Here is a 25,327-nt window from a genome sequence, read left to right on the forward strand (position 1 = left end):
TGCTTCGCTAAAAACACATTTCATTTTGACCTTCAGAGAACTTTCTGTAAATGTCAGTGGATGGACTGGTTCACACACACCCTAAAGTTCCCTCCCTCTCAAAGTACTCCCTCCACGTGCTCTCTCATGGGGCAAAGTTTAGGCTATAATTTGGTAAATATGAAATGCGAAAGTTATCCTTCAAATTTGTATTTAAAGCGAAGAGTGGGTCTTGGTTGCCATGGGGGATCAAAAGACAGGCTCAGGTGGAAAAAGACTGAAAAGGTAAGAACTTGAAATAATTTAAACTCCTGCATGCAAACAGACTTTTAGTGTTGTTGAAATCAATAGCCTCCTCTCTCTTTAGCTTAAAGTTGACTTTAAGTTCCTAATATTGTCTCGTATTTGTTGCCGATATAGTGTTTGATGTAGGTAATAGCGGCAGGAGCATGACTGTAAACTTCAGCTTGGTTAAATTAAGTTGGTTGCATTTGTGTTCTCAGTGGGTGTCAGGGGAAGATGAGGATACACAGAAGTGCTCATGTTACTGTTACTTATTTCCATGTCAAGAAAATACTGCCACAATGATGAAAAAATATCCACATGGTTATTTCTATCCCTTTCAATTATAAAGTTAGCATATGATTAATATTTGCACCTTCAAATAAAATGGCGCATATTTGTATATATATGTATATATGTGTATATATATTGTTGTAAATATTTTTTATAAACATTCTTATTCATTTACTCATTTACATTTTATATATTTTATAAACATTCTTACTTACTTTACATTTTATCTTTATATTCTAGTGACATTTATCAGGCTCTGCTTTTAATTAATGGAGCTACATTACTATAGTGCTGCTGAGGTGAAACAGCTTAATTATTATTATTGCTTCACAGCTTACAGCCAGTGCACTCACATGAGCAGGACACAAACTCACACAGGGTTACTGAGTCAAACATTCACATATTGAAAAAATACCAAGGGACCTTAAAACTGTTCTGGGTGCCCAGCAAGGGAGTGTGATAAGGAAATATGCATAGGGAGGATCAAAATTGTTTTGCAGATCTCACCCAAAGACTGTGGGAAAGAGAAGCCTGGAAGAAAAGTGAAGAAGAGGAGCAACACACTTTGCAAAAATACACATTCACATGAACGTGCACAACATGCACGCACATAGCCACATGCATTGTATCGGTATAAAATGAGGAGGATAGCTGAGGTAGGCGGGTCTTTCTGGCTGAACCTGAGGACTCTGCACTTCCTGTACTAGAGCTCGGCAGCTAAGGCTAAGACGGACCTCCTCTTAAGAGATATGTATTGCTTTCTTTTTGCTGGCTAAACAATGAATCGTCAATTCTACTCAATCTCTGGTGTTTTCATAATGAAAATATTCATTACTTTACAATACTATGAGTAGCTGTTAGGTCGTTTATAAGATAAATAGCATAAAATGGTGTTCAGATGGGGGCTAAAAATGTGTAATACAATAAACTTCATAAAATAATCATATTTATTTTACCAAACTATGTCTTAAATGTGGACATCTGCAATGTGTCATTTCTGTAGAATGTTCCAGATTGAAGACATCTTACTTAACTTGTCAGTCATAACCACATATGTATTAAAAATATTCCGGGGATTGTAGTTGGTTCTTTTAAGGAAAGAGGGAACAGGAACAAAATAATGACTCTTCTGGCAAAAATGTAGAAGCACAGAAACGGAAACGGGCTTTGCTTGAGAAACATGATTATAGCCAGTGTTGACAGATCTTACAAGGAAACAAACAATTCGCTTGATGAAAACAAGCCCCAGAGAAGTGACTACACACCTCTCAGTCTCACCCCTAAACACACCCCAGTACCATCCCTTGCAACCACCGAAGCCCCACTGTAATGTGTGATTTTTAGAGGTTCGTGGTGGTCGGCAGATGAAACACACAAAGTCAGAGTGCTAGAATAAATGTGTCAGGTTTATTCCCCGCAGCTCATGACACTCATCGTTACATCTCAATGGGTTCAGCCTTATAAGCATAGCATAGCATAGCATAGCTTGCCCTACCTTTGACACGGACTGGAGAGCCAACAATCCCGGTAGAGTGGCTTAGAAAACCCCGGCTGGGCGTTCGTACGTAACCCGCAGCAGACTCTACCGAGATGTGGGATTTCCCCGTCTTTATACTTATTTAGAAAAACACAACATCGCATGAGAGAGAGGATGGCCGGTCCTTTCCCACAGGCGAGGATGAGTCCTGAGATCCTGTCTTGTAAACATATTTACAAGACACCCTTTTCTCACCCTTCCAAAGATAGGCAGTTACACAGGCACCAAAACAAGCAGAATAATATAACAAAAACAGTATACAGGTGGTCACTTGGGACAAAACAAGCAGTTATATAACACCAATAGTATACAGATGGTCATTTTAGGACACAAATTAGATATTCCCATATCATTCCACCTCTGGCCTAAAATGGCCTTAATTCATAAAACCTTCCAAAACAAGCAGTTATATAACCCCAATAGCATACAGGTGGGCATTTTAGGACACAAATTAGATATTCTCATATCATACCACCTCTGGCCTAAAATGCCATTAATCCATAAAACCTCCACCTTCCCACATGACATCCAATAATTCCATCAAAAACCTGCACATGCCCCCAGTGATTTTGATTATCTACGGTCAGATTATAACACACAATGCGGCGTATATAAAGGCATGTTAATACATTGCATAGCGTCAATACACATAAAATAGCCACAAGAATCAATAATGGTGGAGCTACATATGTTCTAGCGGTGACAGACATTCCTGAAAAAATGTCCCACCAGTGATGAGCACTGTCCATCTCCACCATCCTTGCTGCATGCAAAACCTGTTCCCGGTTAACTAGAGTTGTTGCTAAGGCACGGGTAACATTGTTACATTGTGCCAATTCCATAGGTGTAAACCTTTTAAACAACCTGAGAACGGTACAGTAGGCAACTGAGTATGGTTGTGAGTAGTAGCTACGCAAAGGGTGTTGGGGCCCACTTGCCATAGCATGTCGCTAGCTGGTTCTATAAACCATTCACACAGTGCAGTGTCTCCTGTAAAGCATGGATTTCTATACCCTTTAGATAAGAGGCAGGCTTGGCCTCGATCAGTACTTTCACAGTCCGTCAGGTCATACGTGTGATTGGTTTGGGGACTAAACCATTCACCGTGAGTTCTCAAAAACATATACTTATTATGTACGATCAATGGTAATACCTGAAACTTACAGATGGTGATTACTTGAGTAACATTCCACTGTATCCAACTTACTGTACACATGGTCATATTACATCGAGTCTGTTCAGGTTTCATTTGTAACCATAAAGCATCAGATATATCAAACAATCGTCTCCATTCATTTGGGTTAGGTGTAGTTATTACCCGTACAAACCTCTCCTCCTGTAGTCGGGAATATATCACCTGTAAACCACACACAGTTGCATCAATAGCTTTGGTTACATTTATTAAAACATCGGCAGTGTCATTAAACAATCTAGTTTGCCATTTCAACTGTTGTTGTAAAATGATTGCAGTCTCTTTTTGTGGTCCTATAGGGACCGGCATCCAGTTCCCCAGGCGATGAACGGCCTGGCTAGCTTTATTTCCAGTGTTGGACAACATTGTCCAAGTGATTTCTCCTGTTCGAACCACAGCGTGTGCTTTTTCCTGGCAGGTCGTCACCAGTGGAGCTGTATGATTTTTAATTACTAGTTCCTTTGGCAATGCGTCCACTGGGTAAATAAAAGGGTTAGTCCGATTATCTATGGTTGTAGCATTTCTTAACTGATAAATTGGCAATGTAACAGGCCTCATTGTTGTTGCGTTCCTCCAGCCCATTCGAAACTGAACCACTTCCTCCATCGACTGGTGGGGGGGGGGGGTCATCGCAGTGACAGTGAGGGCAGCTAGCAGCATGCCCCAGCAGGCAGCACCACCAGGTCTCAGGCGGGCCCTAGCGAGGATCCTTCTGCGTCCCCTCCTTATTGGATCTTCCGATCAACCTCCTCCACTCCCACTCAGACATCCACCAGGCACACCAGGCTGAAAGAGACACATGACTTCAGAAGAATATAGCACACAGCATTAGTCTTTTAAATCCAAATCCCCCTTGACCTCTAGTAGTAAACACCTGTGGTGTTGTTATTTCTTGCACCATTGTCATATTACATGGTTTTATTACCAGCTGAGCTATTTTGTCACCTTTAGTGACCACAAACGGTTCAGCAGCTATATTTAATAGCACTACACCCAGTTCTCCCTGGTAATCAGCATCAATTACTCCTGCCATAACAGTGATTCCTTTCAGAGACAGTCCTGATCTAGGCAGGATATGTCCGTACATGCCCGGCGGGCATTGTAACCCTAAACCGGTTTTCACAACCGTTGGGGTATGACTAGGGAGCGTTACTGTTTGTAGACTCGTCAGGTCTAAACCCGCTGAGCCAGGTGTGGCACGCAGTGGAATTTTAGCATCATTGTGTAATTTCCACATTTTAACACTTTCATCTGCTGGGGTAGCATGCACCATGACCATTCGAGTGAGTGGTGTCACTCCTTCTGCAAGAGGTCTGTTATTAATTTGTTTAACCACCTCTGGTAAATTGCGCTTCCAATTATTTAAACTATTATCACCTGAGGCTTTCCTCAGTGAGGATTTCAATAATCCATTTAGTCTTTCAATTAACCCTGCTGCTTGTGGGTGATACGGAATGTGATAAATCCATTCTACATGGTTTTCATCCGCCCATTTCCTTACCATGTGACCTGTGAAATGTGATCCATTATCAGTTTGAATTTGTACAGGCATGCCATAATATTGTTCAATCATGTCCAAACATTTTAACGTTGCCTTTTGATTACTAAATTTACAGGGATGAACTATCAATACTCCAGAATATGTATCTACAGCAGTACATGCATATTTACAGTTCTGTGAGACTGGCAACGGTCCTACAAAATCCATCTGCCAGACTTGAGCAGGACTTTTTCCTCTCTGAATATGACCCTGTAGATGTTGAGGCTTGCCACGCCTCTGATGTTGACACTGTTCACATTGTTCTATGGCAGTTTTTACATCATCCTGTTTTAGATCGATTCCTCTGTCCTGAGCCCATTGCAGGGTTCCTTTAATACCCCAGTGACCGCTTTTCTGATGAGCCCATCTTGCCAACCCTTCTGTGGACTCTCTAGCAACCACCATGGTTCTAGCAATTTCATCAGCATGTTTATTATGCAGTGCTTCTGCACTATTATTAGTGGTATGTGCATCCACATGAACAACATATATAGTTATGGCTTGAGCTTTTTCCCAAATATCTTTCCACAATTCCTGCCCCCATACTTCCTTTGATTGTATCATCCAGTTATTCTTCTTCCACGTAGGCATCCATGTTAACATACCATTTACTACTGACCAGGAATCAGAATAAATTCTTGCTTGTTGTATTCCTACCTGTTGCAATACCATATGTACTGCTTTTAATTCTGCCCACTGGCTACTCTTTCCATCCCCTGTTTGTTCCAGGGTCTGTCCTATGGCTGGATTATAAGCCACAGCTTTCCACTTCTGCTTGCCTGCTGTCCACTTAGCAGAACCATCTGTAAACCATGACTGAGCCTGCTGTTCAGATGTCAAACTTCCATAAGCCTGTCCTGGCCGGACTGGAGACGCATCCATTTCAGTCACCAGGAACCTGGCTTCATCTGCTGCAGGAGCATCTGCAACCTGTTCATGCAGAGTAGACACACCTTTTTCTCCGGGTTTTACCCGTTCAGATAAATACCATTTCCATTTAATAACACTGCTTTCTTGTGCTGTTCCTATTCTATGAGTAGTTGGATTACTCAAAATCCATGACATTATAGGTATTTGTGGGCGCATAATGACCTCATGCCCCACTGTCTGAGCTTCTGTTTCTATTAAACTCCAATAACAAGCCAGCAATTGTTTTTCAAATGGTGTGTATCTTTCACCTGCAGGCGGCAGTTTCCGGGACCAGAACCCCATGGGCTTTCTGACCCGCCCTTGCTTCTGCCACAAGCTCCAATTGGCATAATCTGCTGAAGCAGACACCTGCAGTTCTACTGGACCAGATATCAGCTTTCCCAATGACACAGCCTGCTGTATAGCGTCTTTAGCTAACTCAAATGCAGTCTGATGTACACCTGTCCATTCAAACACAGCCTTTTTCCTTGTTATTGCATAGAGAGGTTTCAGGATCTGTCCCAAGTGTGGAATATGATGTCTCCAGAATCCAAACAAACCAATAAACCTCTGCAGGTCAGCCTGTGTGTGTGGGACGGCAAATGTCAATATTTTTCCTTTGGCCTTCTCAGTTATCTCTCTTTCTCCTCTGTTCCAGTTTATTCCTAAGAACTTCACTTGTTGTGCTGGGCCCTGCACTTTAGCAGGGTTTATTTCCCATCCATGTGACTGCATGTGAGTCATCACTTGTTGCAATACTGCAGCCACTTCGTCCTTATTGATCCCCTGGATCATTATGTCATCGATGTAATGGGAAATCATTATTCCCGATGGTAATTGCATTTCAGCAAGATGTTCAGCCACTATGCGATGACAAATAGTAGGACTATGCACGTAGCCCTGTGGAAGGTGAGTAAACGTGTACTGTCGCCCCTCCCAGGTAAATGCAAACTGTTCCATCCTATCCTCTGGGATAGGAATAGTGAAGAAAGCATTAGCCAGATCAAGCACTGCATACCATACACCGGGATGATGTTGAACCCGTTCTATTATGGTAAGTGAGTCAGGTACTGCAGCAGTTAACGGGGGAGTGTGTTTGTTTAACCCCCGATAATCCACAGTCATCCTCCAGCTGCCATCTGATTTTCTGACCGGCCACAAAGGATTATTCCAAGCAGTGGAGATTGTTTTCAACACTCCAGCTTCTAAATAATCAGATATTGTCACAGTTATCTCATCATGTCCTCCTGGTATTCTGTACTGCTTTTGTGATATCACTTTTTCAGCCAGAGGGATTGGGAACGGTGCCATATGCACTTTTCCAACCCGTACAGCACACACACTTAGTGAGCGGAGTTCTTTAACTCCAAATGAGAATCTGCCCCCTCTCAGATGGAGAGTCATACCTGTCAAAATATCCATTCCAATAATGTATTCTTTAATGGGAGTGATTATAACTTGATAAATATGTGGAGGTAACGTGCCGATAGTGAGAGAGAGCTTAACTATTTTTCCTTGAACAACTCCACCACCTAAACCACTCAATGTAGCAACTAAACCTTTAAATTTATGTGGATTACCATATATAAGGGTGGCCTCCGCCCCCGTATCTACCAGAGCTTCCACTGTTTGTGTAGAATTTCGCCAATGTATACCCAACATCACATGTGGGCGTATATCATTAGCAGCCCAATTAACTAGCCGAATTGGAGGGGCTCGGCCAGTTTCCTAGTAATAATTTTCAGGTAGACCAGGATATAGGCGAGAGCGCCTCTTATCTTTTTTATCCTTTTTCTCCTTCTTCTTCTGAGCTTTGGTTTTCTTCACTCGTGCTATTTGACAGAGTTCTCCTTCCTCCTCCTCCTCCTCCTCGGAGCTCTCCTCAGGCTCCGGCTCTGCACGCCTTTCACGCACCAAGTCCGACAGCATTTCTTTCATTTCTCTCCATCCATCCAGACCAGACACACATGACACTTTAAGTCCCTTTTTAGACACAATTTCTCTTAATTCACTCGTGGGTTTACCATCTATCTGTGACACAGGAACCCCAGCTTTCACTAGAGCATTCCAGTAATCTCGGCGTGTGGGGCCACCAGCTTGTGGCTGAAATGCCTGCTTAGGTCTCGGGGTGAATTTTGGTCTGTCTCCCCTCTGTTGAGACGGTTGAGGACGAACATTCATGTCATCCCACTGTGCCAGATTTTCTAATTCTCTTATCATCCCTTGTACAGCAGAAGCAGGTCTGTCTACAGAATTTAACATTAATGTTAACACCAGGGATCTGTAATGTGGAGGACTGGTTTTTATCAGATGATCCCGTACTGATTTGGGCACATGCATATCAGCCCATGCATCAGCCGTTCCCAGAAACACTCCTTCCCTCATCATTAACTGAGCCACCCGTTGCACAGCATCTCTGATAGTATACCAGGGCCGGGTAATTGGTGCCCAATCACCGGGCAGGCGGAACACAGTTCCGGTTGCAAGGGCGTACAAAGAAAACACTGATGCCGTGGCTCCACGCAAATCCGTCATTGCATCCCTGTATGCGGCATTAACATCAGGGTTTCTGGATAAACTGACAAATTTATGTGCATCCCCCTGATCCACATCAGTTTGATGGGCCCCTTCATCCAACAATCTTACCAGCCATGAATCCAGGGGCTCCTCCACCCCCTGCCTGAATTTTCTCCCCAGATGTGACACCTCCTCTGCAGTATAATCCTCTGTAATTCTCTGAAACAGTGCTGCAGGGGGTCGTGGTTGCACCATAACGGGCTGCCCATTTTCATCGAACATGAGGTCACCCAGCCCGTCTACAGCCTGAACAGGGGCTGCAGGACCCATATTCTCAGTCTGGCGACGACGGGTCACTGGATTTGCCCGATACCAGTCTAACCCTTCAGCCTCGTCCCAGACATCCTCATCCCATTTCATGGGATCCCAACTAGCATCCTCCCGTACCCGTGCAGCCAGGGTACGGACTTTGGCAGGGTCAGTACGGCGGGGCGGTCTCCTCCGCATTTGCCGCCGAGTCTGAGCCAAACCCACCAAAGCTTTGTTCAAACATTGATTCAGTGCTTCTTTCTCTGCCTGTATTTTCATTACTTCTTGCCTGGCTAAAGACAGCTATGTTTCCAACTGTTCTTTTTTCTCCTGCGATACACGCCATGCTGATGCACAAAACCACGCACGCCTCTGAACCCCCCCCAACGGGGATTTCGGAGGAACAACAATTTCTTTTAGCGCAGGCAATGCAGCCGCTAGAGAGCCATCCTTTACAACATCTCCCCACGGCTCGGGACGACCACCGCCGTCCCGCAGACAGAGCGCAACTTCACTCCATTCGCCAGTCCAACCTGGCACATCAGATTGCTCCACGGCGGGAGACTTCCTATTCTGTTTCTTAAACATTTCTGCAGCCACCAAATAATATCAATTACAATTTATTAATTGTTCGTGACGCCAATAATGTAATGTGTGATTTTTAGAGGTTCGTGGTGGTCGGCAGATGAAACACACAAAGTCAGAGTGCTAGAATAAATGTGTCAGGTTTATTCCCCGCAGCTCATGACACTCATCGTTACATCTCAATGGGTTCAGCCTTATAAGCATAGCATAGCATAGCATAGCTTGCCCTACCTTTGACACGGACTGGAGAGCCAACAATCCCGGTAGAGTGGCTTAGAAAACCCCGGCTGGGCGTTCGTACGTAACCCGCAGCAGACTCTACCGAGATGTGGGATTTCCCCGTCTTTATACTTATTTAGAAAAACACAACATCGCATGAGAGAGAGGATGGCCGGTCCTTTCCCACAGGCGAGGATGAGTCCTGAGATCCTGTCTTGTAAACATATTTACAAGACACCCTTTTCTCACCCTTCCAAAGATAGGCAGTTACACAGGCACCAAAACAAGCAGAATAATATAACAAAAACAGTATACAGGTGGTCACTTGGGACAAAACAAGCAGTTATATAACACCAATAGTATACAGATGGTCATTTTAGGACACAAATTAGATATTCCCATATCACCCACTCAGCCCCCCTTCAAACCCCTATACCCCTCCTGCCCCCTGACCATACCCTGGGTCCCGGTCCCGAAACCAGACACCAGGGCATGGTCGCAAACCAGGGCAGGTCCAGACCCATCAACCTCTCCAACCAAAGAGAGGGGGCCACCCCCTGGCACCAGAACCCAGAACTCCCGCCCAGCCCGCCCCAGCACAGTTCAACCAACCAGCCCAGGGCTGACACCCACTGACCCAGGCCCCACCAATGGCCACGCCCCACTGCCACAAGGCGACCCAATTGCAGAACCCCCACAGCCCCCGACAGGGCTGGACACAGAGCCGTCCCCACTGCAGAGCAGCCCAGATCCCCACTGCAGGAAACCACCAAGGACACACAGCCACCAGACATCCCCTGCCAACATCCAACCCCCAAAGTGACGAGGTGACAATCCTCTACCTACACTAAGTGATGGAGGTAATCAATTCAGTCTGAGTGAAATTCAGTCTTTGAGGAGGCAGACATTGTTTCAATACTCATGTGGTCTGATAAGAGATTCCTAAACTGCTGAATACATAATAACAATAATAGAACGACCACAAGGCATGAAAGTAGTTGTCAGTCATGCTGTCAGTGTGAGCAGATATTTGATTGTGGCAGACCCATCCTGAACATCCTTTGTCCTGTATATGAATTCTGTGAAGAACTGAATTTGAATTGTATTAGCTGCATATTTGAAATCTTAGTCATGTTCACATTTTTTAATGATTATTTCTCTCTATGCTCATGTTATTAATGGCAAGTTGTCTTTTTATGCTTTTTGTTTTATTTTTGCATGACTATTCAAATAATTGCTAAATAAAGGTGCAAATTGGAGTGAACTATTTATGAAATATTTGATTCCTCACCTAACTCTTTGAAGCACTTATTTGTGTTATTTGTTGTTAGTAAAGGATCAAATAATATTCCAAGACTTGTCTTTTAGACATACACAGGATCATTAGCTGCTGCCTTGCTGACACTTTTGATGCCATGGCAGAGGAGGGGGGGTATCAGTAGAGAGAACTGGAAGGTGCAATTGTGGACTAAGTAGACCCTAAAGCAGAGTACTCATAAAGTGTACATTTTTAATAAATTATAATGAAATGTTTAAATCTATTTATTGAATTTATTCTCTTTTTATCAATTTTACTCAACTGATTTCCTTTTTTATACAATTTATTTATTGATTAAAGGTTTTAGTTTGTCTAAGCAGCTGGTGTCACAGAATTTCCTTCTGGATTGAAAAATCCCGTCTTATTTTATCTTATCTTATCAAATCAGTCCATTGTTGATGCTTGTCTTATCACTGGCTCTGTAAAGTTCTCTCTTTCCTTTCCTTGCTTTGTCTGATAATTTCCTCGAGCCTGTTGTTCAAAAATTTTAATCCAGATAAAAGCTATCCAGATTTGGTAATCCATTTCTTCGGGACGGCGGATCACGTCATCCGGCTTACGTTTACCCCAGTTATTCAAAGCAAAATAGGATTGAATCACCCTGATCCAAAATCATGTTTTTCATGATCACAAAATCCAGATTTCCAGCATGTAGATCAATGCATGCTGCTGGCCATGTGAAGAACAACAACAGGTAGACGAGACGGTTTGCGTGCTTTGCGAGTGGGACCATCGGGACCATATGTGCGTATTGTCTTGCATAACATTGTGACCTGGTGAAATCTCCCTCTCTGTGACATAATATTTTTGCCCTAACTGTTCCAAAGGCCACACAATTTACAGTAAAAATTAGAAATATCTGTGCAGACAAATTGTACACTAAATACACAAGCACATTTGTTGAATTTGGATTCATATATTTTTCTTCTCTGCTGATGGAGTTGAGTCCTGCAGTGCTCAGTTGTTTTGATATTCATCATATAATCAACTTTCTCTGAACTAAAAGCCAGTTGCAAACTCATTCAGTATAAGAAGTTGATAGTTATTGAAGTGTGCAATTTTTCCACAACCTGTTAAAATTACATCAGAAGGAGTTTGTTCAAACTCGGCGGTACGAGTTCTGATGAGGACCAGAGGGCAGAAACACATTACACCAGTCTTACAATCGCTGCACTGGCTCTCTGTGCGTTTCAGGATTGATTTTAAAATTCTTTTAGTAGTTTATAAACATCTTAATGGTTTTGGGCCCTCTTATTTATCCGACTTGCTTTTAGATTATGAATCCTCGCGGACCCTGAGGTCCTCTGGTAGCGGTCTATTAGTTGTTCCAAGGGTGAGGACCAAGACATATGGTGAGGCCTCTTTCCGTTGTTACGGCCCTCGTGTGTGGAATGGCCTGCCAGAGAACCTCAGGGCTGCAGAGACTGTTGATGTTTTTAAAAAAGAGGCTTAAGACCTACCTTTTTAGCTTAGTTTTTAACTACATTTTATTTGAACTATTTTTAAATTTTATATATTGTTATTTTATTTTCATTATTTTCAACGGTATTTATTTTATTTATTTTTTATTTATTTATTTACTTACTCTTAGCTTATTGTTTCTTAAGGTTATTTAATATTTATTTTAACTCCAGTGTTTTTCTCATGGGGATCCTCCACGCCGGGGGCTCTGCCTGCTCAGTTTGGGGGTTGTTGCTGCGGTAATCGCCCTTGTCTGGGTGGCTGGGGCCCTATACTGCAGCCTTATGGCTGTGGTGTGGGCCCCGGTCTGCCCTGATCAGGGTGGTTGTCGTGATGGCAGCCTCTGTAGGACATGGGTGGACTGGCTCCTGGTGTGGATGGATCCCCATGATATTGTTTCCTCACAGCAACATCAAGCCAGATGGTTATCACTTTTAGTGTTTTATACTACTTTTAGTACAGAGAAAGAAATCAAGGATCCATGTTCCGAATGGGGGTGGGGTGTGTGTGTGTGTGTGTACGTGGGGGGGTATCGGCTTTTTGTGTATATATGCATGTTTGTGCGTACAACTGTAACTTTTTTTTCTGTTATGTAATTTCTTTTTGTTTTAATATGCATAAGTTGATTTTTCATGTAAAGCACTTTGTGTTGCCCCAGCATGAAAAGTGCTTTATAAATAAAGTTTGATTGATTGATTGATACAGAGCAACAGACCAGAAAATAAAACTGCGGGTAATTATTAATCAAATATATTACTAGTGCGTGCACATGCATGCACGTTTCATCAAACCATTCTGTTTTGCGGTTATTTTGAGTAACCATGAGAGTAGTCTACATTAACTAAGTTTTCTTGCTCAGTATACTGCAAAGATCTAAAATTCAAAGGCAACAAAAACACAGCAGAGAATAATTGCGAGGTCTTCTTACCATCATTTTTAGTCTATTTATCCAAAACAGCCCATACAGCATCCATGGAGCCCCCAGACTCCTTTCCCCTGCTTCTTTCTCTACTCCTAGTGTCCTTTGCAGTTCTATGTCCTTTTGCAATCCATGACCTCACATATGGAATCGGGTAAGCGGTGGGCCGATGACGCACAGAAAGAGTAAGGAGGAGATGGTAGATGGGAGAAGAGACCCTGTTTTCTGTACAGATTAAGTTCATCTGGGAAAAGCATCTTTCACACTCTGCACTTGAGATGGGGACAGTGTTTACCGGAACCAAGAGGTCTTTCAGTCCATCTGGGATCAATTCCCCATCATTTTCCCAGTATTCCCTGAATGCCCTGATTACATTTCGTGAGCCATTGATGCAAAACTGCTGGCACCTTGGAAAGAGTTTTCCTTGACCCCGGGCTGGCTCAGTAGGCAGTGTCGACTGGGCAGCTCAGAGATGGCCTCGAACACCCTGATCTGTCAGCCAGTGGTTTTATGTGTCATTATGATATTGGATTCTCGATTTTGGAGCTTGAGAGACAGCTCCAACAGTTCTTACAGTGCATCATACATGACTCCTAAATCGTTTACAAAAGCATGGAATGTGATGCGCTTTGTCAAGCAAGTGTAGCTTTCCCGAGTTGTGTTGTTACACACAGAATCCTGTGCTGCTGTCACAGTCTGTCCTGCCACTCCTCCAGCACTTCCCTGATCCTCCACACCTGTCCCTGATCCCGGCTCTCCAATACCTGTACCTTGTGTTTCCGTCTTACTAATAAAGTATTGTTAACCTGACCTTGTCTCCGTGGAGTCCATATGTAACAGAAGGTCTGACATAGCAGTACGAATCGCGTAAGGAGGAAAGAATTCCCCCCTGCAGGCCCAATGTTTACAAGTGAGGCTGAGATGAATTGTTGGCTGAATCAAATGATAGCCCTTCAGGAGAGTCTCCCTGGCTGGTCTCCATTCCAGGGCTCCAGACTGGCTATCCGGAGAACTCCAACTCCCAGGCTCATGTCTCCAGCGTCTCCTCCCGCTTCCACGCCAGTGTCTCCTGTGTCTCTTCGGGCTCCACACTCCAAGAAGGCTCCTGCTCCCAGGCTCACATCCCCTGAGCCGACGCCTGCTCCCCAGTCCTGCCTGGCTCTACAGTGTCCGACGCCACAGCAACGGTCAGTTCCGGCTCTACAGCGTCCAACGCCACAGCCGTGGTCAGTAACTGTCCAGCAGCCTCCTACGCCTGCTCACCAGTCCAGCCGGCTCTACAGCGTCCGACACCACAGCAACGGTCAGTTCCGGCTCTACAGCATCCGACACCACAGCCACGGTCAGTTCTGGTCCTGCAGTCTTCCATGCCTGGGCCCCAGTCCTGTCTAGATTCGCAGCCTCTGACGCCTGCTCCCCGAGCCTACCCGGCTCTCCCACGTCTGATGCCAATGCCACGGTGTTACATCCTGTCATGCCACATACAGCCTGTGATGCCACTCCTCCACCTGCAGTTCCCTGATCCTACACACCTGTCCCTGATCCTCACACTCCAATAAAGTCAACCTGTCACACCTGTTTCCTTTGGACTCACTAGCCCTTATATTTCCCAGCACCACACTCACTCCCTGTTGGACCTTTATGATCAACACACTGCGGACTCACTCCTACTCCATTCCATGGTTCCTGTCCCTCCGATCTAGGCCTTCAGTTCTGTCACTGTAAGACCTCTTCCTAAATATCCTGTCAGTTAATATAGGATCTTTAATCTGCCCTTGTCTCCTTGGAGTCCAGTGTAACACGGTCTGTTCCAGCTTGGCCTCCGACGACAGCGCAACGGTCCAGTCCGGCGCTTCCCTGTCTGTTGGTTCCTGTCTCCGAGGAGGTCTATGGTAACGACGCTCCTCTCCAGCCAGTGGCTCCAGTCTCCAAGGGGGTCTCCGAGCGGGACGCTCCTCTCCAGCCTCTGGTTCTTTCCTGTCTCTTGGTTCCTGTCTCCGAGGAGGTCTATGGTAACGACGCTCCTCTCCAGCCAGTGGCTCCAGTCTCCAAGGGGTCTCCGAGCGGGACGCTCCTCTCCAGCCTCTGGTTCTTTCCTGTCTGTTGGTTCCTGTCTCCGAGGAGGTCTGTGGTAACGACGCTCCTCTCCAGCCAGTGGCTCCAGTCTCCAAGGGGGTCTCCGAGCGGGACGCTCCTCTCCAGCCTCTGGTTCTTTCCTGTCTGTTGGTTCCTGTCTCCGAGGAGGTCTATGGTAACGACGCTCCTCTCCAGCCAGTGGCTCCAGTCTCCAAGGGGGTGTCCGAGCGGGACGCTCCTCTCCAGCCTCTGGTTCTTTCCTGTCTGTTGGTTCCTGTCTCCGAGGAGGTCTATGGTAACGACGCTCCTCTCCAGCCAGTGGCTCCAGTCTCCAAGGGGGTCTCCGAGCAGGACGCTCCTCTCCAGCCTCTGGTTCTTTCCTGTGTGTTGGTTCCTGTCTCAGAGGAGGTCTATTGTAACGACGCTCCTCTCCAGCCAGTGGCTCCAGTCTCCAAGGGGGTCTCCGAGCGGGATGCTCCTCTCCAGCCTCTGGTTCTTTCCTGTCTGTTGGTTCCTGTCTCCGAGGAGGTCTATGGTAACGACGCTCCTCTCCAGCCAGTGGCTCCAGTCTCCAAGGGGGTCTCCGAGCGGGACGCTCCTCTCCAGCCTCTGGTTCTTTCCTGTCTGTTGGTTCCTGTCTCCGAGGAGGTCTGTGGTAACGACGCTCCTCTCCAGCCAGTGGCTCCAGTCTCCAAGGGGGTCTCCGAGCGGGACGCTCCTCTCCAGCCTCTGGTTCTTTCCTGTCTGTTGGTTCCTGTCTCCGAGGAGGTCTGTGGTAACGACGCTCCTCTCCAGCCAGTGGCTCCAGTCTCCAAGGGGGTCTCCGAGCGGGACGCTCCTCTCCAGCCTCTGGTTCCTTCCTGTCTGTTGGTTCCTGTCTCCGAGGAGGTCTGTGGTAACGATGCTCCTCTCCAGCCGCTGGCTCAGCCCTGTCCATTGGTTTCTGGCCCCAAGGGGTTCTCTGCGGGAGACTCTCCTCTTCGGGGGCCCATGGTGCCACCTGCCGAGAAGATGGCTTCTCTGCGGCCTCCGGCACCTAGGCTCGCTTTGCGGTGGACACTGAGTTTCCCAGAGCTCCCGTCTGTCCAGCCACCCGGTCGCCCGCCAGAGACTTTGCTCCTGTCAATGTGACCTCCCGGTCGCCCACCAGAGACTTTGCTCCTGTCAGTGCGACCTCCCGGTCGCCAGCCAGAACTAATAAATTGTGCCTGTCTTCCAGTATTCAAGCTCCAGTCAGCGCGCCTTCCTGCGCTCAAGCTCCAGTCAGCGCGCCTTCCTGCACTCAAGCTCCAGTCAGCGTGCCTTCCTGTGCTCAAGCTACAGTCAGCGCGCATCCCTGAGATCCAGCTCCTGTCAGCGCGCATCCCTGAGATTCAGCTCCTGTCTGTGCGACTTCCCGGCCACCCACCAGACGTATTATTAAAGTTTATCTGTCTTCCAGAGATTCAGTCAGCTCGCCTACCGGTGCTCCAGTCAGCACGCCTCCTGGTGCTCCAGCTCCAGTCAGTGCGTCTTCCCGCGCTTCAGACCCAGTCATCTCGCCTGCCAGAGATCCAGCTCCAGTAAGCGCGCCTGCCAGAGATCCAGCTCCATTCAGCGTGCCTGCCAGAGATCCAGCTCCGGTCAGCGCGCCTGCCAGAGATCCAGCTCCTGTCAGCGTGCCTGCCAGAGATCCAGCTCCTGTCAGCACAGCCCTCTGGCTGTCCGCCAGAAATCCAGCACCTCTCTGTTCAGCCCTCTGGCCATCCGCCAGAGATCCAGCTCCACTCTGCGCATCCCTCTGGCTGTCTGCCAGAGATCCGGTCCAGGTGTGCCCATCCTCCGGGTCCTCCTCCAGAGATCCGGTCCAAGTCTGCCCATCCTCCGGGTCCTCCTCCAGAGATCCGGTCCAAGTCTGCCCGTCCTCCGGGTCCTCCTCCAGAGATCCGGTCCAAGTCTGCCTGTCCTCCGGGTCCTCCTTCCATGACCCGGCCCTGGTTTGCTCGTCCTGCGGGTCCTCCTTCCATGACCCGGCCCAGATCTGCTCGTCCTCCGGGTCCTCCTCCAGAGATCCGGTCCAAGTCTGCCCATCCTCCGGGTCCTCCTCCAGAGATCCGGTCCAAGTCTGCCTGTCCTCCGGGTCCTCTTCCAGAGATCCGGTCCAGGTCTGTTCGTCCTCCGGGTCCTCCTTCAAAGACCAGGCCCTGGTTTGCTCGTCCTGCGGGTCCTCCTTCCATGACCCGGCCCAGGTCTGCTCGTCCTCCGGGTCCTCCTCCAGAGATCCGGTCCAGGTCTGCTCGTCCTCCGGGTCTTCCTCCAGAGATCTGGTCCAGGTCCGCTCACCATCCAGGTCGTCCTCCTGAGTTCTGGCCCTGGTCCGCTCACAGTCCGGGTCGTCCTCCTGAGACCCGGCCCTGGTCTGCTCGCCGTCCGGGTCATCCTCCTGAGATCCGGCCCTGGTCTGCTCGCTGTCCGGGTCGTCCTCCAGAGATCCGGCCCTGGTCTGCTTGCTGCCCGGGTCGTCCTCCTGAGATCCGGCCCTGGTCTGCTCGTTCTCCTGAGATCCAGCTATAGTAGTATAAAACTGTATAATTAGCTATTTGAGTGTCAAAAGTATTTACAAGTAATGAAATGGTCCTTGTCAGATTTTCTGATATGTATGATGATGGATGGATGGATGGATGGATGGATGCTTGTTGGTTTTTACTCCAGATAACACACCCGACTCAAATTAATCATTCATTGCACAGAACTTCATAGGCTGCTGGATTTATAGCCTTCATAGGCTGCAGGTGAGCTAGAGCAGAAGGCTTGAGATGCATTTAGTTGGTTTCTTTTATCTCGGCTTCTAAGCATTTTGCTAAATTTCCCTTTTATGATGTCCTTTCTTTGGTCAACTAATTCTATAAGTAGGAGTATCTCTTCCTCTTTTCCAGTTTGGTTTTCTTTTTGATTTCATGTTGGCTTCAGCTATGTTACTGTGACTGCAGTAGAATTAGAGCAGATGAATTAACTGCACACTAGGTTCAAGTTAGTCGCCTAATTAATGAATTGGAAAGGAAAGGAAAGGAAAGGCAAATTTATCTTTAGCACATTTAAACAACTAGGCAACTCAAAGTGCTTTACATGAAACGTACATCAAGTAAAAGCAGCAAATGCAGCACAGAAAGACATAAAGTACAATAAAAAAATTACATTGGAAATAAAAATTGTATAATATATTTTTTAAAGGAGTTAAATTAGGAAAAATGTATTCTTTAATCATCAACAATCTGATTATTTTGTATCAATGGTTAAATGGTTCCATTCGGTGATTGGTTAATTCAGTAGACTTTGAAGTGACGTCATCTAGAATTTCCTTTATGGCACCTGGTACTGTCGTAATCCCGCTCTGAGACTGACACTTAAGATTAAGTCCTACACTTCGCTAAAAAGTTACTAGATAAGTAACTTTTAAGTGCAGCTTTTAGCGAGGAAGTTTTTTTTATCCAAATGTCAACAGTGTTCTTAGGAGTAATTTTAAGAAGTTTGATAAATACGACCCCTGAACACATCACACCAGTTCTAAAATCTTTTCACTGGCTTACAGTCAGTCAGAATAGATTTTAAAACCCCTCTGATTGTTTATAAATCTCAGAACAGTTTAGGACCACAATACATCTGTGATATGTTCAGAGAATATAAACCTAGCAGAGCTCTGGTCAACTAGTCCAGACCAGAGTCCAGAATAAACATGGAGAAGCAGCATTTAGCTGTTATGCTGCAAACAAGTGGAACAAACTGCCAGTGGAGATTAAACTTTCTCCAAATGTAGACATTTTTAAATCTGTCTCAGCCTGTCCTGCAAATCCTCCGTCAGCACTCCCCTGATCCTTCACACCTGTGCCTGATCCCCTCACTCCAATCGAGCCTAACCAGTCACACCTTTCTCCCATTGGCCTTAACCGATGCACTGCATGGACTTATCCTCTTCCCCAGCTCAGCTCTGTGATTCCTGTGCCTCTGTCTGTTCCAACAGTTTTCCTCTAGGAGTAAAGCTCATTCATCTTATCTCTGTCTGTTTAATAAAGTCTTGTTCATTCTGTCTCTGAGGAGTTCATGCATAACAAAATCCAGGTCAAAAACATTTCTTTTCTTATGCATAAACTTTTGCTATCTGTTGCTGCCTTTTCTTTTTAATGTTTTCTTTGCACCATCTGTAAAGCTTTTAATGTCTTATGAAAGGCACTTTGAATTGTGTTGTACATGAAATGGGCTATACAAATAAACTTGCGTTGCCTATTAACATAATATTGGGGGAAAAAAGAGCATTAGTGATACACTCACTATTTTTTATTTTTTTCTATTTTTAGACAATCTGTTGAGAGCCTGTGCTATCAGAAGAAGCCTTCGCTCCACTTCTGGTTCCAGTTCCTGCTTCTGCTTTGTCTCCTGGTCTTCATTTTGTGTTTTTACCTGTTCAACCTCACTTTGTCATGGCAGGAGAAATTTCTACTGCACAGACAACAATGGTTCTTCAATAAGTCCAATCAAGTTAATGTATCAGCTTATAAAGTTCATCCAAAGCACAAAGCTGTCATTCCTGAAATCTACAAAACCACAGGCCCTCCTACTGTGCATCCTGAAGGTATCCAGTACCACCAAGCCTATCCACGCAACTACCGTTTTATTATTGATAACCCAGAGACTTGCCAAAAAGAAACCCCTTTCCTGGTCCTGATGGTTCCAGTAGAACCAAGTAACGTTCAAGCTTGGGATGCAATCCGGCAGACATGGGGAAATGAAAGCCTGGTTCAGGGGCAGTTGGTGGCCACTTTGTTCATGTTGGGTCGATCTGGTGAAGATGATTCTGAGAAGCTGAAACAGGAGAATTTACAGCATCATGACTTGATCCAGAGTGACTTCATGGACACGTATGTTAATCTGACCATCAAAACCATGGTGATCATGGACTGGTTGACCACACGCTGCCGTAATGCAACCTACACCATGAAGGTTGACTCTGACATGTTTCTGAACATTGACAATCTGGTGATCATGCTAAAAAAAGCAGAAATCCCCACGAAGGAATACCTGACAGGGAATATTATGTGGAACATCCCAGTAATCCGTTCAAAGGATTCAAAGTGGTATGTTCCAGAGGAGATGTTTCCTGATTCTAAATACCCAACATACACTATGGGTATGGGATATATCTTTTCCAATGATCTTCCAGAGAAATTTGTAGAGGTCTCAAAAATGATAAAACCCTTTAACATAGAGGATGCTTATATTGGAATGTGCATGAAAAAGCTAGAACTTGAACTCACACCTCCACCCAATCCGTCCCAGTTCAAGACTTATAACACAAAGTACAACCGCTGTGAGTACTCGCAGATAATCACCTACATTCTTGGATCTCCACAAGAGTTGGTGAACTATTGGACAGATTTAAAGAAGCCTGGACCGCACTGTTAGGATGATATATTATACAGAAGCACTGAGAAATTAAATGAAGGGGTTAGTTTATCTATAGATTTCACTGTAAAGGAGCCATTTATTGGGGTTCCAGGATTTTGAAGGTGAACAGAATGTACTGTAGTACAAAAAGAAAACTTTATCTTTTTAAAGTTGTTTTTGTGTTTAAAACTCTTTCCTGACTTCTGGAGAAAAATGGGAATAGTTTTCATGGTTATATCCCTTTTTGTGTTCTAATGTTTTTAAACATTATGTACAAAAGCAGCTTCCATCATTGAAACAATGACACCTAATAGATAGATAGATAGATAGATAGATAGATAGATAGATAGATAGATAGATAGATAGATAGATAGATAGATAGATAGATAGATAGATAGATAGATAGATAGATAGATCATCTATGTTTATTTAAAAAAATAACAGCTTACTCTTGAGGTAAGTGAAGCTAATCTTCTGCAACACAGCTTAGAGACCGTTTTCCCTACGAGTGTAAAACCAGAGTCCAAGGCTTACATCTCTGCTGGTGCAGGAGACTATTACACAGTGTTGCCACGTCCACTTGTTATAGGCTACTTTGGGTTTGTTTTTCTATAAAGTCACTTAGAAGTATCGTCAGTCTCTGGTTGTAGTTGCTTTTTTGGGCTTGTCCTGGTTCCTTTATAAAGCCCCCCTTTCTCAGCACTCTGCAATAAAGCAATAACCCCTTGCTGCAGATCAGGAAACATAAATGCAACAGTCTTTTTTATCAGGAACTACTGTCCACAGGCCACATGAGGGTATATTCATTTATTTTTGGAGGTGGCCAGCAGGGCTTTTTTGGGGCATGTTTTAATCGAGCTGGTTGTTTGTTTGTTTTTTTGCAAGATCTGGCAGCACTGACTACACAGCAGCTATGTGGGATGGATCCCTGGAGGACATGTACAGGCTTGTTAGGGAACCAGAACTATGCATCTTCAATTTTTTTTCTTTATTTGTTTTTTTTGCTTTGTTTTTGTTCCAGTGTACAATGAGGAGGAAGATTTGACAGTATAGTATGCCTTTAGATCAGGGATCACCAACTCTGGACCTCTTGAGCCAGTGTCCTGCAGGTTTTCAATCTCTCCATACTACAGCACACCTGACTCAAATAATGGGTCGTTAAGAGGCTGGTGTAGACCTTGACTATTGACTGTTTCATTTGAACCAGGTGTGTTGCAGCAGGGATGCAGTGAAAACCTGCAGGACACTGGCTCAAGAGGTCCGGAGTTGGTGATCCCTGCTTTAAATAATGTCAAATGTATCAAAATGTATTATTGCTTTATTCAGTGGTTTTCAATACTAATACACTAATACACTAAAGTGACATCCGACTTTAACAACTGTGACTTGTCTTATTCTTACTGAATAATTTACTGCTATGAGCAACCAGAAGAAGATGCCAAGAAAAGCTTTGAAGCTGTTTGGCAAGAGGTGAGTCGTCTCAACAAGCACAGTGCTGCATAATAATGGAAGATAAAATCTATACACAGTAATTCTAAGAACAGAAGCAAATTTTATTCCAAGTATTAGGTGCTGAAAAATGCTTTATTGCCTATTTCAACAAATTGCAAAGCATCCATTGTGAAAGAAATTTTGCTGTATATGGTAATCACTCATATATGCTCATATAATAATCACATGTACAGTTTTCTTTATTAATTTATTATTGTTAATCCATTCACTATTACATTTTCATATTGTGTATTCTCATTTTACAGAATACTGAAGTTACAGTTTTCATTGTGTATGCGTGTGTGAGGTCAGACTGACCACTTTCTTCCCAGAGCTCTGATATGGCAGAGTTGAGACTGGTTGTCGCACCTGCTAGATAGCAATTGTTGTTTGGGATATCAGCTTGTTGTGGTATGCGGGCTTTGTCTGAAAACTGGAAGAAAGTGCTGCCACTCAATCTTCTATTCCTCATTTATTATTTTACTGTTTGACCTTCATCTGGGGACCAGCTGAATAAAACTGTTTTTCTTTGATGAATCCCCAGAGTCTCTCCCGACTTCACGCGAGTTGGGATGACCACTCGCATTACTTGCAAGTAATTCTTTATTCAATACTTCTCCTGTAAATAAACCTTATATACTTTTACTCATTCCAGACTCTTGGTAATTTTTCTACAACACCATATATTGTGACTTCCTTGTTTCGTTAAAAAACAAAACAAATAGGACAGAATGATAACCAGAATGTTTTTGTAAATAAACACATCCCAGTGACCGAGGCATTAAGCACATAAAAACGTCTAGTTAATCTTAGAATAGAGTATACAATGGTGTGTAAGGGGATCGTAGTTGGTGATGAATCTCAGGGCCTCGTGGTACACACTATTCACGTAAAGCACTTTGAAATGTCTTGTACGTGAAATGTACTTAACAAGTAAACATGCTTTCTGCTACCGCCAGCTTCAGGGCCAAAACAAAGAATAGTAGTCATTCCAGTCTTGTGATAACTGAGAAGTACAGAGCTTTGCAAAGATTTAGCTGTTTGAAAGTTCAAGGTTTAAGGAATCATTATTATCCCATGAGGGTAAATTGCTGTACAGCCAGCAGTAAAAACAATCAGTCACAAATACACAAATACCAAAAAATATTTAAAAGGGCTATGATAAAATAAAAAGAAATTGATTTAAAATTGAAACTACTTGTTCAGCAAGCTGACCTTGTGAAAGTTCACAAGGTCAGCTCATCTAAGTTATTCAAAAACATCCATTGGCATCTGTGAATGATGATGAATGTTGATGGGGCCAACCCCAAAATATTTAACCAGCAATCTGACAACAAACTGATACATTATCAAGAAAAGTCAACCATAAAACTTGTTATGTGAAAGGAGATTTGTAGAATCGATTTAGATCGTCTTTGGCAGCAGAAAATGACAATCTTTTCCAAGAAAGGCAGAGGGCAGCAAACAACCCTCTGACCATTGTTCACACTCCTCTAAAATTCCACCCTGCCAGTAACTTCCTGCTTAAAAACAGAAAGGAACTTTAAAAAAAGGCACTTCCTGTCAGCTCTGCTCAGTGCAGGTCCACTAAAAGGAAAGAAAAAACATCTAATTATTGTGTTAAGTCTGATATACACTGTGTATTGTTTAGCTATTTTGGATTGAACATAGATAGAACATTTTCCCTTTTTCCACATCCCTGAAACAGTCATCACTCATACCATTAATTATTTACACGAAACAGGATGATATATAATACAGGTTTATAATACACACAAAACAGATCATTAGTGTTCAGTATGTGAGCTTGTTACATATTACATGACATTACCAGTCAAAAACTCTTTGCTTAAGGCACCAGTATCAAATCCAGCCTCTCCAATTAAAGTCACATGGAGTTTGTAAGCTGGGGAGGCCTTCTTCTGTCGTCGTAAAGGAAGCTTCTCTGAACAAGGTCATTTCTGGTGAGGCATATAATAAAATCTCTACTTGTATCTACCTGTCCTGCAAGCCTCTGTAGCACACCATCTTCACTAATGCAAACAGGGAAAAAAAGAAAAGAAGTTGCTAAACTGGAAAGTAAGGAATACCTGAAGAAAACACAAGTAGTGCTAAAATGGCAGGTATTAAAATCACCTCGATAAATCATTTGGGAAGTATATAAAACTGCAGAATGATTGTCCATATTTGATAATTCCCATTTCAGGTCGCTGGACTCTTTGTTCACAAATGGTGTATTAATGAATATTTTATTAATAAACAATCATTCATAAAATATAACCATCAAATTTTGCAGGTTTCAGCTTTAGTCAAAACCACCTGAAATTATTAAGTCTTTGCTTTTGCCATTTTTAATTGAATAGTTATCTAAAATAATTAAACAAGTGCAGTTCTAAAAGTGATTGTTTTTCTTATTTTCGGTTGATATTGTTAATGTTGCAGCTGAGTGCTTGTGGAGTAACACCTGGATGGCCGTAATAAAAGTTTATTACAGCTGCTTCACAGTGTTGAAGAAGACTGCCTACTAGATTCCTCGAACAGTCTACTCTTACTCTGTGCTCCATACGTTTTCGTGAAACACCTTCAGAAAGACATTGGCACTTTTTCTGATGGGCTTTTTTAGAAACTATAGCAATGTTGTATATAATCTAATGTATTTTTGTTTGTTTGTTTGTTATATATTATTGAAAGCACAAGTATTTGACATGTTTTTTTCTAGCAGCTAAGCCTTACATGTTTTCTTATTTAGACTGTGTTCAAGTCAGAAAAATTACAAAATTATATACAGTACCGGTCAAAGGTTTGGACACACCTAACAATTTCTTAATGAGCAGTGTTGGGAAAGTTACTTCCCAAGTGTAATATATTTCACATTACCAGTTACTTTCAATTTTAAGTAATACATTTCTTTACAATATTACTCTCTGTATAAAGTAATAAGTAACATATTACTTTTCAGTTACTTTTCACCAAAATAAGCATTTAGGACAAGGCATTACGCAATGAAGGTGCGCAATATTTTGTCATGGTGAATAGTTCTCATTTAAATGTAGTTCCTCATTATTATAGTATGTGTGTGGCAACAAAGTCTAATGAGGTTGCATCAGAAAGTAGTTGTTAATATGAACTGCTGAATTACAATAATGTAATGATATGGAAGAATTAAACGACATGATGTGATACAAACTCTTGTTCTACACCTCATTGTTCTTTTCGATTTCTCTGATGTATTCAAAATAGTGAGAGTAAACCCACTTAGAAAATGTCGAGTCGGTTGCCAT

At 43.9% G+C, this 25,327-nt stretch overlaps 2 protein-coding genes across 4 annotated transcripts; one reads left to right on the top strand and one right to left on the bottom strand.

Moving 5' to 3' along the window:
• The first annotated feature begins 220 nt into the window (after positions 1-220).
• LOC121638945 (beta-1,3-galactosyltransferase 2-like) lies at positions 221-20,763 on the top strand. The gene is made up of 3 exons (XM_041984059.1): positions 221-264; positions 19,469-20,607; positions 20,653-20,763. The coding sequence occupies exons 1-2, from the start codon at positions 221-223 to the stop codon at positions 20,571-20,573; spliced, it is 1,149 nt and encodes a 382-aa protein (XP_041839993.1). The 3' UTR covers positions 20,574-20,607; positions 20,653-20,763.
• On the bottom strand, positions 2,488-9,426 carry LOC121638944. 3 transcript variants are annotated; one of them, XM_041984057.1, is made up of 2 exons: positions 9,376-9,426; positions 2,488-4,070 (listed from the first exon to the last, which is right to left on the bottom strand). In XM_041984057.1, exon 2 carries the CDS (start codon positions 3,942-3,944, stop codon positions 2,895-2,897), a length of 1,050 nt encoding a protein of 349 aa, XP_041839991.1. In that variant the 5' UTR covers positions 3,945-4,070; positions 9,376-9,426; the 3' UTR covers positions 2,488-2,894. The 3 variants fall into 3 exon arrangements, with proteins under 3 accessions (XP_041839991.1, XP_041839990.1, XP_041839992.1); XM_041984056.1 differs by lacking the exon at positions 9,376-9,426 and adding an exon at positions 8,380-8,528; XM_041984058.1 differs by lacking the exon at positions 9,376-9,426 and adding an exon at positions 4,786-4,813.
• Positions 20,764-25,327: the final 4,564 nt, after the last annotated feature.

The sequence above is a fragment of the Melanotaenia boesemani genome, chromosome 4 (genome assembly GCF_017639745.1).
Source record: "Melanotaenia boesemani isolate fMelBoe1 chromosome 4, fMelBoe1.pri, whole genome shotgun sequence".
In the NCBI taxonomy this organism is placed as follows: domain Eukaryota; kingdom Metazoa; phylum Chordata; class Actinopteri; order Atheriniformes; family Melanotaeniidae; genus Melanotaenia; species Melanotaenia boesemani.

Excerpts from the sequence above, each read along its gene's own strand:
- LOC121638945 (XM_041984059.1), top strand. The coding sequence starts at position 221 with ATGGGGGATCAAAAGACAGGCTCAGGTGGAAAAAGACTGAAAAG. Across the intron at positions 265-19,468 it reads GGTGGAAAAAGACTGAAAAG|ACAATCTGTTGAGAGCCTGT; the intron begins GTAAGAACTTGA and ends TTCTATTTTTAG.
- LOC121638944 (XM_041984057.1), bottom strand. The coding sequence starts at position 3,944 with ATGCTGCTAGCTGCCCTCACTGTCACTGCGATGACCCCCCCCCCCCAC.